Below are 12,556 nucleotides of genomic sequence, written 5' to 3' on the forward strand. Positions count from 1 at the left end.
TAGTAAGTGGCTTTCTTGAGTTCATATCCCTGATTCTGTTTCCGTACAAGCCTTGTATCAAGATTCCTTCTTTGAAGGCATACAAGGACGCCTAATTTTTTTTTTAAATGTGTGGAAATGAATGTGGGAAATAAAAGCAAATATGTGGAGTGCAGTAAGAATCAAGTCAAGGCCAAAGTTAATCAACAGGAAATACGTTTGTTGAACTGGGCAGCAGGTAAGATCACCCTTAGACACATTCCTTGTTTTCTCCACGTACAAGAGAAGCATCAGGTAGGATGAAGAGGCCACAGCTCCTTTAACTTCTATAAAATACACAAGACAAGCAAGATCAACATCTTGACCAGATCTAAAACTTCCTGACCAACTTTCTCCTAGGGTGTCTCTGAAGTTAAGTTCACGCGTCTTACATGTGGCCATGCCTCGTTCAAGAACTTACAAATCTGAGAGGAAGGAAATTATGGAGCAAGGAAGCAGGAGTCCTAATCCAATTGAAAATTCGAGTTCTGGTTCTGTTCCTCTATTTTCTCAAGATAGAGCCAATCATTAATTTTGATAACTTAAAAGCCATGCTTTGGTATTGCACTGGACTAAAACAGTCTTGGTTTTGGGATAACACCATGAATAAAGCAGTAGGTGTTTGGTTTTTTTCTTATTACAGGTGTAAACTGTTTATCAGAGTCTCTTAAGAGATATTCTGTTTATAATCACCTCTATGTGAAAGAATGTACAACAATTTGGCAATTAAAAGCAAAACCAAGGTATTCAGTGATACAAAAGAATCAGAGGTAATTTTTGAAGGATGAATTCCTTGAATTTTGAGCCAAAGCATGCGAAATTCAGCCCTTTATGTTCTGAGCTGCACTACATTCTCTTTGCCAACGTGTGTTATTCTTGAGAATTGATTTCCTGAAACATATTTGTGAAGCTTCCTACAACAGGAAACTGCAAAACCCAAACAAAGTCATTTATTAGGAATTTCCTCTATTCTAAGAATAACTTGGTTCCTTGACGTGCCATCCTTTTCTTAGACTAAGGACTAGTGAGAGAGACAGTTGCAGCTGTAACTACTAACACACCACTAAGATCTTATACAAACAAACGCACCTTGATCACAAGGCCCCACAGAGACTGTTTCAGGAATGATGCTTTCTCTAAAACACAGTATCACTGTTTCCTGGAAGCCTCTTGGAAAACGTCTTATCTTGTTCTTGAGTAGCACAAAGCAGGATTCAAATGAGGTACCTGCATCACTCCGAGGTGTGCAGGCCTTTTCCAAGACCCCATTCATGGGCATGATTCCTGCACATCACATTCACTAATCAACTAATTTTGGTTTGTTAAAGTAAAGTAACAATATATCTTTAGTTAATTCTGATAACTATTTAGCCAAGCCAGCCATGCACGCCACTGAGTTCATTCAGGTAGCCACGAAAGGCTTGCTGAGTGGAGAAACTGCCCCCTAAAAACCAAGCAAAAGGTTGAGTGAGCCCCAGCAGCCAAAGTCAGAGTAGCAGGACACCTCCATCCATTTCCAAAGTCTACCTGACAAGACAGAGGGCCAGCGAGAGTGAGGCCCTACTGGATGACATTCTTAATTCAGTGAGTCTTCAAACGGATTGCTCAGCGTGGTTGGCATTTATTGTGAATTGTTGGGCATTTTCCAAGTATCCTTCTCTACCAAGTAGACAGGAATAGGCTTGCTCATAACGGCTACTCAGATCTTACTGAGGATGTCACAAAGTATGCTTCCCTTACCAACTTCACGTCAGCAACGTTTCAGTCACGGATAAAATGGTATTTTTATTCCCCACAAAGGATTGAGACTCTCTTTTCCCATGATGTAGGACAACTTTTCACTTCATTCAGTAGAAGGGCGGTTTCTGGGGGATTGTAGGAAGCAGAATGGAGAAGGGTGCCTTGATTATCTCATGTAGAGACATAGGAATACATGAGCTATTCATTCCTCAGCAAAAGGCATCTCAAACTGGTTTAATAAAACGTCAAATCTTTTTCCTAAGTTTGAAGGAAATAATGGGGCTTTATACTGGTTCCTTGTTCTAGGGGAATGGATTCAGTCAAATGTGGAGGAAAGGTAAATGAGTGGGAAGAGGGCGAACTTGGAAATAAGGCCAAGGAGATGTGACCTATACATCTGTGCTCTTGTGTTTTCTTGGAGGACCACTCAGACAGCCCTCTTGGTGCAGCCGTGACCCTGGCACATGAGCTGGGCCACAATTTCGGGATGAACCATGACACACTGGAGAGGGGCTGTAGCTGCAAAATGGCTGCCGATAAAGGAGGCTGCATCATGAACCCTTCGACCGGGCAAGTACCAAGGCTTCCAGCTGCTTTTAGAGTTGGGCTTCAATTTGAAATGTGTATTGGGAAACAGCTAAGCAGAAAGCTCCCGGTTTTCGGGCCAGAGTACCCATGGAAGCTGCCAGAAAGAAATTTCTTTCCAAGTAGCAGGAGTGGACTGTGCTCCTCTGAGAGAGCCACAGACAACCAGATTCCAGTGCCACATAGTGGGGGGCAGACCTCGTCCCTGAGAAGTGGTAGGGTGAGGGCTGCTTTTGTTTAGAAGTCACACATTTTCCTCTAGTCCCGGCATACCCAGCCATCTGAACGCCTGGTAAACCCACTGGGCAAGGTGGGCAAGGTGACGTGGATCCGTGTCCTTCAGAGGATGCTAAGGAAGAGGTGCTTCTGCCCTCAGCGTTGACCCTGGGGTGTATTTGAAGTGCGTCAGTATCTTGGGGATTTGTAGCGTTCACACCTCTGCTACCCTGTCACCTTACCAGGTCTTAAAGGTTAAATGAAGTGACTTTTCTGTTTCAGTAAATTATGTTGTTTCACCTCATTCAACGCCTTTCTGGAACCCTAGACTTGGTTCACCCAGAAAAAAAGGAAGACAGTTTCGTTATTGGAGCATTCAGATGAGGTGGAAATAGATGCGACTCTGAGTGATTACAAACTCTGATGTGTTCTTCCACCTCGAAGGGCCCATCCCAAGCTAGAATGTTGTACCAAGTCGCGTGTTCATTCATGAGGGAAAACAGCACTTCTTCAAGGGCATCTTCTCTTGTAATTCCTGGGAGTCATCCCAGCACGTATCTTCATAGCACTTCCCAGGCCGAGGCTGCTCTCTGGATTTGCTGACAGGGACCGTCGGGAGCAAGAAGTAAGTGCTAACTGACAGCCCGGAGACTGGCCTCTGTGAAGACATTCATGGTGTGAAGAGAACCCCTGCCAAAGAGGTCTCAGAGTCCCAGAAGGGGGCTGAGTTGTGGTTATGCTTTTGGGAGCAATAGCCTTGTGGGTCTGCTGTCTAAAGGCTTGTAGGGCGTCAGGTTGCCCCTAGAACAGAGACTGGCAGAACTGCACACTCACATCCTGGGTGTTGTCACATGGTGTGAGCTGTGGGCGGGGCTTCTTATTATGGCAAGGCCCTGCTTCTTCCGTCTATCCCAGCAAGGCCCTGCTTCTTCCGTCTATCACAACCACGAGCGCCAAGCCCTCGGGGCATCTCTGGCTCCTGCTTCCATCTTAAGCACAATTCGTGGGAGTCACCAAGACCTAGTAGTTCCACTCTTGGTCTCTAACCCTGTGATGACCTGGGCCTGAAGTGAAAGTATCTTAGGCCAACACCAACAGGAGGTAAAATATCGCAACCTCTAGACACCAATAAGTAGAGGTCCCCAAAAGGGAGACAGGTCACTAGTGTGCTCCTTGTCATTCAAAGTGTCCAGGCTGAGGCGTAACAACTGTTGGTTGGGCATTTGGGGCAAAGAATTCCTTCCTAGGGTGTGAGGTTGGCCAGGGAAGGGGTCTGTGGTGTCTTCTGTTTCCAATGTTCCACCAGTGCAGGTGGAGCCCAGCACCGCTGGCCAGCGAGCTGTGTGACTCTCAGAGGATGAGGTTGGCCGGAAGCTGACGTGCAACTTCCTCCATGCTTTCTCCTCCTTGATGAATTCAAAGTGGCCACAGAAATTCACTCTGTGCTTAATTTTCTTGATTATCAAACAGGCACAAACACATCAGACTACAGCTGACCCTTGAAAAACGTGGGTTTGAACTGCACAGATCCACTTACACGCAGATTTAAAATATATATATATATATATATATATATATATATATATATATATATATATATATATATATATATATAGTCAGCCCTCCGTATCCCTGTGTTTCGCATCCACAGATTCTACCAACTGCACAACTGCAGATCGAAACTGTGTTTTCCATCCGAGTTTGGGAATCCGCGGATGTGTAGGGCTCACTATACCTGTTGTTTTATATGAGGGACTTTGCTATCTGCAGGACAGGGGTGTCCTGGAACCAATTCCCCGTGGATACCAAGGACAACTAAAGTATTTGGGGAGTCAAAAGTTAGATGCAGATTTTGAATGCTCAAAGGTGCAGGGTGGGGGGTGTCAGCTCCCCGAATCCTCACATTGTGCAGAGGTCAGACCCAGTAAATGCCTCCAAAAATGCTTCCCAATGACTAAGAAGATTATGTTGCTAATCAATATCTTTAATGCTTTTGAACTCTTGATAAAAGAGACGGGTGGAAAAAAGGAAAATCTAGACGGGGAACATTAGAATGGGATCGAAGGGACCTGCTGGCCCCAGTTCTGACACCACTTGCTTTTGGTAATACAGGCAAGTTAGCAACCCCTCTGGCTCTTATGTTCCTCATCAGTAAAATCAATCAATCTATCCTTCTTTCCTTCTTTTCCTCTTTCCTTCCTCCCTCCCTCCCTTCTTTCCTTCCTTCCTTTCTTCCTTCCTTTCCTTCTTCCTTCTTTCTTTCTTTCCTTCCTTTCTCCCTTCCTTCCTTCCATCAGTCCATCCTTCCACCCACCCACCCACCCACCCATCCTTCCACTTATTTGTTCAGTTATTAAATAAATATTTTTGACTCCTGAGCTTGTTGTGGGATGAGGAAGACCCTACAGCTCTAGAAATTGTATGAATCTGGAGGCACAATAGCAAGGCATACTTTCTGGTACTCTCCATAATACTGTGTTAAGCCCTTCAAACTGGAAAGTTTTCATGGCAGTGTTTATGGACATGAGCCAAATTACCCTGGAGATATTTGAAAACTGTAGGTAGAAATGGTATTGTTAAGAGCTCAGCAAATCACTTAAAAGGCTTTTTTTTTCTTACCAGGGGTTTGCTAATAGCTTTTACTTGATTTATACCTTATTAGCGATTTCTAACTTTTCTCCTTTGCTGAGCTTGTGCTTTTGTATAAATCTTTTCTGTTTGGTTCTCATTTATGATCCCACATTCCTGTCCAGAGAGTGGTGTTTTTAATTTTCTCAGATGGAAAGAAACTTCCTAAGCAAGTGGGTGAATTAATCAGAAAAGCCCACAGTGCAGGGAGGTCAAGCTGCCCGGTCCACCTTCTGCCATCCGTCACCCATTGCAGAATTTTCAGGCTGCGTTTAATCTCCGGTATTGTCTCAATGTGGTCATTCTCTTTCCTCATAGGGTCCCACGAGAGTGGGAGAGTGGATTAAATGAGATCATATGTCTTTATAAGTTGTAAAGCACTCCCCAAATATATGGCAGTATTATTATTATTATTTAGCTCACAGGGATGTTGGAACCATTGAAAAATGAAAGGCCTTTCTCAGAATTCCTGCTTGTAGTTACTGGAAAGCACTTTAATGCTATGGAACGGTCTTTCAGTTTCTGTGTGAATGGCTCCTTTGAAACTGGCCCACGTCCAAACACCAACCTTCCTCCTGACTCCCCCCATTACTGATTCAGGCATGAGTGGCAAATGTTAAAAATGTTATTTAAGTCTTAGCCCCAGAGGTGACTTGCAAAGACATGAATCAGTGACCACTTTAATGATATCAAAATTTCCCAGAATCAGAAAGAACCGAGTATTGCCCATGATCGAAAGGAAAAGTGCATCCCCTGATATACCTTGTTTATTCTTGATCAAAACATTCCAGAATCCGAACTCTGAGAACATTCACCAACTGCCATCATTGACAAATTGGACCCAAAGGCCTGAAATTGCTGGGAGCGAGTGGAGTTCTTTTAAACATGGGTGTCATGACTTCAGTTGCGTGTGACGGGCATGGTCAAGGGGGTCTCCCTGTATCACTAATTACTGCACGTCTCTGACGTGTGTGAGAGTGTGTGTTTTATGTCTCTGAGTAGTTAACATTAAGAGCTGTCTTGGAAATTATTCTTTGGCAAAAGCAGTATCTGGGGATTCGTGTAGGAGTTTAAACTCAATTGAGTCCATCTATTCACGAGCTTCTTGGAGCATTTGGTCTTAAGGGGTTGAGGACTAAGTATGCCACATTTAAGAGAGTAAGAAAAATGTAAATAGTTTGAACACTTTGGCAAACAATATTTAGCATAGGAGTAAGTATCACTTCCCAGAGTGTGTGTGTGTGGGGGGGGGGAAGCTATATTAATATTCAAAAATTACTCTCCCAGCTTCCTTTATTTTTTTTGCAAAAAGTTTTCCGTTAAAATGAGATTGGAGTAATAGAGCCGTTTCTTGAGGGCAATGCAGCTGAATCAGCTTCTGCAACTTCTTACGCTCTTTGATAGAGGTTGGGGTGACGACCGTGGACATGACAGATTCGTTTCTTGCCCTCGTGGAACTAGCTTTCTAGTGAGGAAGAGAGAATTGACGACCGATAAGTGCTATGAAGGGAGCAAATGGAGAGAATGGAAAGGAGACACAGGGGCTGGGGCCTCCAACTTTAACCGGAGGTTTAGAGAAGACTTCTGTGTGGAGGTGACATTTAAGTAAAGATCAAAAGAAAGCCTGCAGGGTCACAGAAGGATGGGATCTTGAGTGCAGAGGGTACTGAACAAAGGCTTTGAAGGGGGACGCATTGCCGACCGGAGGCCAGTGGCCTGTGGGGGCTGGATCAGAGGGGGTGGGGGCTGGGAAAGTGGTGCTGGTACTGCTGGGGCGACGGACGAGGAGTCCAAGCCCGCAAAGCCCAGTGTGCGCATCAGGGTCGTGGGTTCTTCCCCAGGGCAGTGAGAAGTCACTAGAGGGATTTAGGTAAGGCAGTGATCGGATCGGATTTATCTTTTAAGATTTCTCCATTCTTAAGACGACCACATAGCATCTGAGCTAGTATAGCTTGCCAAATTGAGGGGCTTACTGTCTGTACAAGAAAAAGAAAGGGAGGGAGGGAGGGAGGAAGGAAGGAAGGAAGAAAAAAGATAGATGGGGCTTCCTGTAAAAAAAAAAAAAGCAATAGTATATAAACTGTCATTTCAGTTCAGTGTAATTAATAGGCTTGCAGTCCATTCAGAAGGATCCTGCGTGAGCGTACCAGGGGTATCTCACACTCAGCTCTCCAGTCCTTACACTTGATGTAAAAGATTCTTTTCTGTTGAGGGTTTCATTTTGCTCTTCCCACAGTAAGCACCCTTTAGGACTCTACTTCAAAGAACCACAAAAGAGCACTGCCACACTCTGTGTGTGTATCTAAAACGAATCACTGCCATCGTTTTCAGGTTGATGCTAAGATTGGGGTGCGGGTTGGGGCTGTTTGGGTTTCGTTTAGTCCAGACTGGCAGACGGCTCCTAAGGAAAGAATGTGCCTCCGGCCGCCAATGGGGAGAAAGCAGTTTGTGGAGCGCCCAGGAGAATGAGGGCTGAGAAAACGAGCAAATGAGGGTTACCCCTGGCTCCCCAGGGGTGTGAATAATTGACATTAAGCTGCGGTTGGACATTCAGGAATAACACCTACAACTAGCTCCAATAAGCATGTTTAAGGAGAAAGCATTGCCGTTCTACTTCCTCTGCTCATTCAATTCTGTTTAATTCAATTCAGGAAACATTTATTGCACACCTACTTGCTACACACCTGTCTGGATGTGGAGCACATCTGGAAGGCCTCCACCCAAGTTCAACCCTCTCTAATGAAAACCAAGGTGACATGGGCCCTCCTCTGACTCAGGGCCAGCCCACTGGGGGAAGTAGGGTGAAGTGACCAATCACAGCAAACCACTCATTCCTCAGCCAATATTCACTGTGTGCCTATGTTCCAGAGCCTAAGGAGCAGCGTGGGGGCATAGACACAAAAGGCAGGAAACTTGACTTCTAGGAACTCGTATTGCGATGAGGATGACAGGCAAGTGAACTGATGAGTACCGACTGGGAGCCCAGGGCTCTTATGGGGCACATGGTTGGGTGCCAGGGGATCATCGCGGGGGCATCTCACGTAACCTATTTACACAGTCCTGGCATCGTGGCATCTCAACTATAGGTATTTCAGTGTGTGCCTTTTAAAAAAAAATGAGGAGAAAATTTGAAACATAACCATTATAGCATTTCACACCTTTAAAAAACTAGCAGTAATTCATCGTGAACAAGGAGCAAAGGTTGGAAGGAGGTGTTGGGCAGGTAACACATTCTGGACTAAAGTCCAGTCTGACCCGATCCTTGAAGTATTGAGTAGGGTTAGGCGACTCTCTTGCGCATGCCTACCGTGTTTCCCCGAAAAGAAAATCTAGCCAGACCATCAGCTCTAATGTGTCTTTTGGAGCAAAAATTAGTATAAGACCCGCTCTTATTTTACTATAATAGAAGACAGGGTATAATATAATATAATACAATGTAATATAATAAATATAATATACCAGGTTTTATATTAATTTTTGCTCCAAAAGACACATTAGAGCTGATGGCCTGGTTAGGTCTTATTTTCGGGGAAACACAGTAGCTCCTATTACGGGAAAACCGGATTTCTTTTTGAGGCGGTCTCTATCTGCAAATGTGCTTCAAAGGACTAAAATGATTTATACTTATCAGTGAAAATTTCCCCAGAGCTTTGGATGTGGTGGGAATTGATAGAAATTTGATGTATCTGGAAAGTCTGTAGTCTTTGTAGACGTTGCAGAAATCAGTGCAGGATACACACTTAATTAACACTCACCTCCTTTTGAACTTTGAGGAACTGAGATCATGAAATACATTTATCAGAAAGAGATTTTAAAGAAAGGGATCGGGGGAAATTATTTTGCCCTATCAGCTCTTCATTTGATTTTTTTTTTCCTCAAATGAAAAGTTTAAGATAGTCTTTAATTCCTTCTTCAAAATGTCGGGGGGTAAAAAATGGAAATCTTTATGTACGGAGGGAAAAAAGTAGGAGGAACAGTTCCAAAATGAGGAACTCTAGTAAGAGGAACACAGTATCGGTCAGGATTAATTAAAGTATCCAACCAGAGCAAAGACGTTGGCTGCATCCTGAAATTAGCATAAAGGGAAAATGAACTGGCAGGAGAGAGTCTTGACAACAGTTCAAGAGGGCACGACGATACAGGTGTGCGTGTTCCCCTCCGTATAATTAGATGCTGCTCACTGGGGACAAAAGACTTCGTCTGCAACTAATGCAGAGCTGGAATACTAAACGTCACTGCTCCAGGGCAAGGTAGAATTGTCATCCCCTCTTACGCTGGACACCACACAGAGGTCAAGCGAGGGAGACAGGTCTATGCGGCCACCGTTCCTTGAATATCCAGTTTGGGGGAAATGAACATAGGCAAACCTGACTTTGACCCTAGAGGATTGCCTTCTGGATGTCCTGTTTCATCCGTAAACAGTGTGAGATGGGTGTCACTATACCCATTTGAAAGATAAGGGAGCTGGAGCTCAGAAGCTTAAATGAATTGCCTATGCTTTCAAAGCTACCCAAGTGGAAGCCCCAGTGTAGGAGGCCGAGGTGCCGAGAGCCACCTGCCTCCCCTACCTTTCCCCTTCCGTGTTACTCGTCTCAAGTACAAATTTACAGTAGCCCTAAACCTCAGGAAGAAGAGAAAGGCTTCTGTCCTGGGATACTGGCCAGAGAAAAATGTGCTCAGCTTCCAACTGCAGACTTGAAGGGAGCTCCCTGCAGCTGGGCTCCGTGCAGCGAGGCTGGTGCCATTGGGCGACCATGCTGTCCCGCCTCCGAGTGTGTGTCACATGGGGTATGTTGCCATGTTTGGGCTTCATGTGGGGGCTGAGGCCTTCTCAGTACAGAGCAGTGTCCCTCTGCAACTTCTGGGAAACAGGAAGCGCTGCCCCATTTTTAAGCCATTTAGTTCTGCAAACCTCCTTCACCTTACGTTACAACAGCAGAGAATGACTGCCTGTCATTCCTCACTAATCCAGCATTTTATTTGTGGTAGAACATGTGTGAAGACAGTACAGCTGAAATTCTGCCGATCTTTTCTCCCTTCCCCTTCCCTCCACGCCCCATGGCTTCCCCCTTCCACCCAGGACTTGTGGTATGGAGGCCCCAGTGTGAGGTCGTGGGTACATTCTGGGCCTCTCTGCAATCGAAAATATCCAGAAGGACCCACTGTAAACTCCACTAGGTCACGAATTGTCTGTTTACTTCATTGCTAAATCCCCAGCACCTAGAACAGTGCCTGGCACAGAGTAGTGTTCAATAAATATTCCTTTACTAAAATGATAGATGGATGGATGGATGGATGGATGGATGGATGGATGGATGGATGGATGGATGGATGAACGGATGGATGATGGATGAGTAGATGGGTGGATGGGTGCATGGGTGATTGAGTAAGTTGATTGTGGATGGATAGATGATGGTGGGTGGATGGATGGATGGATGGTAATTACAACACAAGCTGTATGCAGAGTGAGGCCATCTTTTTGTGTAATAGCTAAATGTCTGGGGGAGAAGATGCTGAGGCTGCTTTATAGTAACTCTAGCATTTACTGTAACATTGCGGTTTTCATTTCTTGTATAGCCCACATCATTCTGCAATGGGTTTACAATGGCTTACAAGAATAGATACAACACAATAAATAGAAAACCAAAAGTAAAATAAAAAGTGAAGGCTGAGAAACTTCCCCAGGTAAATAAGTGGCCGAGTCCATGGCCGGGGGGTTGGTAATACTGCATGGAGATCAGGCTGACAGGAGTAATTTGTTTTCAAAAAGTGGAGTCCTTCAGAAGTGGCTTCTCCTAAAAGCCTTTGCTTCATTTAGCTAAAGTAGGGGGAGCGGGCCAGAAATATAAAAGCTAAACGTAGTTGTAAGATAGGAACCTAGAGACCGCCTGGACCACTATCCAGTGCACAAAGAACTTCCCCATCTCCTTTCCCACGTAATTGTCACAACCCTGAGAGGAGAGAGCGAATACAGCCACCTCCATTTTACAGATGAGAAAAGTGAGGTTCAGGAGGGCCGGAGGCCCCACAGTTGGTCAGGATCACATCAAGATGTCAGCTCACAGCTTCTGGCTTGCGGCTTCTGGCACATTCCTTGGCTCCTCACTGAGTGTCTGTGAGCAGAGAAGCTTCCGGGTCCCAATCACTGAGGTGGCGGGGGGAGGAAACGGGCCAGCCCTGCACCACTCTTGGGTTCCAGTTTGCCATGACGACAACCCCAGCGTCAGGAGCTCAGTGAGGCAAGAACAGTGCCCGTGCAGACTTCAGCCCTCGATGGGCAGCTTGGAGGTCTACCCACCATGACCACTCTTTCTATTGTATTTGATTCGAAGTGTCTTCCCCGTGACAGACTTGCAGTCAGCAGGAGCAATTGGCAGGACCTCTGCAGGTCGTCTCCTGGGGTAAGGGGAAAGGGCGGAGTTCTCCTGGACTGTTAGCTGTCCCTTGTTAACCTCTGGATCTGTCTGTGTCTGTCAGAGCCCCGGCCTGGGTGCGCCCCCAGGGACAGCAGCCTTTTCTTGGAACAACTGAGACACTCGTCTCAGACACCCCGTCTGATGAGCTGGGTCCCTTTAGTGTGGCCCTGGGTCCCCTGTCCTTGAGTCCCTTGCCTTTCGGGACTGGGCTTAAGAGAAAATAGTCACCCAAGCATAGCAGTGAAAGGTCTACTCTCTGCTCTAGAGGCCTCCTGTGCACCACTCAGCAGACCAGAGCTCAGTTGGTAGCTTTTGTTATTAGAAATCTGGGAAATTACATTTGCACTTTAATTGGTTTCCAGGAGGAGGAGCAGAGGTCAGAGTTCGCGGGTTAAAAACGTGAATTATAACGTGCCACAGTTGGCTGCTTTCTGGGCCCCAGGTGTTCACTATTAACAATGGACATGTCCTACTGAGGACATTTTTGATCATTTGCTCCTGACCTGATGGTGTCCTTCACCGTCTGCGGTCCATCTGGCAGACCCATGTGGTCAGCGTTCCTTTCTTGGAGTTGACAGGAGGAAGAGTTCTCCCTGTGGGCTCACCCTGGGTTCTGTTCTGTCGTGTGAGCCAGTGTCCTCCGTGTCATGGCCGGGGCACGCTCGGCTGGGCAGAGTGGACTCAGTTCTGCCTCCATGTCCCATCACACCCTGGCGGAGCCCGGCAGACTGGCACTGCTGTCCAGAGAAGGAGGGTGACTGTCTTCTCTGCCCACAGCTTGCTGGGGCCTGAACGGGCTCACGACCTCCCTGATGTGAGTGCAGTCTGGCCCGTGCTTGACTCCGGGTGTGCTGGATAAATCCTGAGACTGGTCTTTGTTTGCCATTACACCAGAAGTGTTCAGGAAGGTGCTGGAAGGGGAGCTCGGAGTAATGTGCAGGACCGCACATTAG

At 45.9% G+C, this 12,556-nt stretch overlaps 1 protein-coding gene across 1 annotated transcript in view; it reads left to right on the forward strand.

Moving 5' to 3' along the window:
* ADAM12 (ADAM metallopeptidase domain 12) overlaps positions 1–12,556 on the forward strand; it is a 323,861-nt gene that overhangs the window by 252,984 nt on the left and 58,321 nt on the right. Inside the window, exon 11 of the mRNA XM_033131268.1 lies at positions 2,180–2,328. Coding sequence (XP_032987159.1) covers positions 2,180–2,328 — 149 coding nt within the window. The remainder of the gene's footprint in view (positions 1–2,179; positions 2,329–12,556) is intronic.

The sequence above is a fragment of the Rhinolophus ferrumequinum genome, chromosome 16 (genome assembly GCF_004115265.2).
Source record: "Rhinolophus ferrumequinum isolate MPI-CBG mRhiFer1 chromosome 16, mRhiFer1_v1.p, whole genome shotgun sequence".
In the NCBI taxonomy this organism is placed as follows: domain Eukaryota; kingdom Metazoa; phylum Chordata; class Mammalia; order Chiroptera; family Rhinolophidae; genus Rhinolophus; species Rhinolophus ferrumequinum.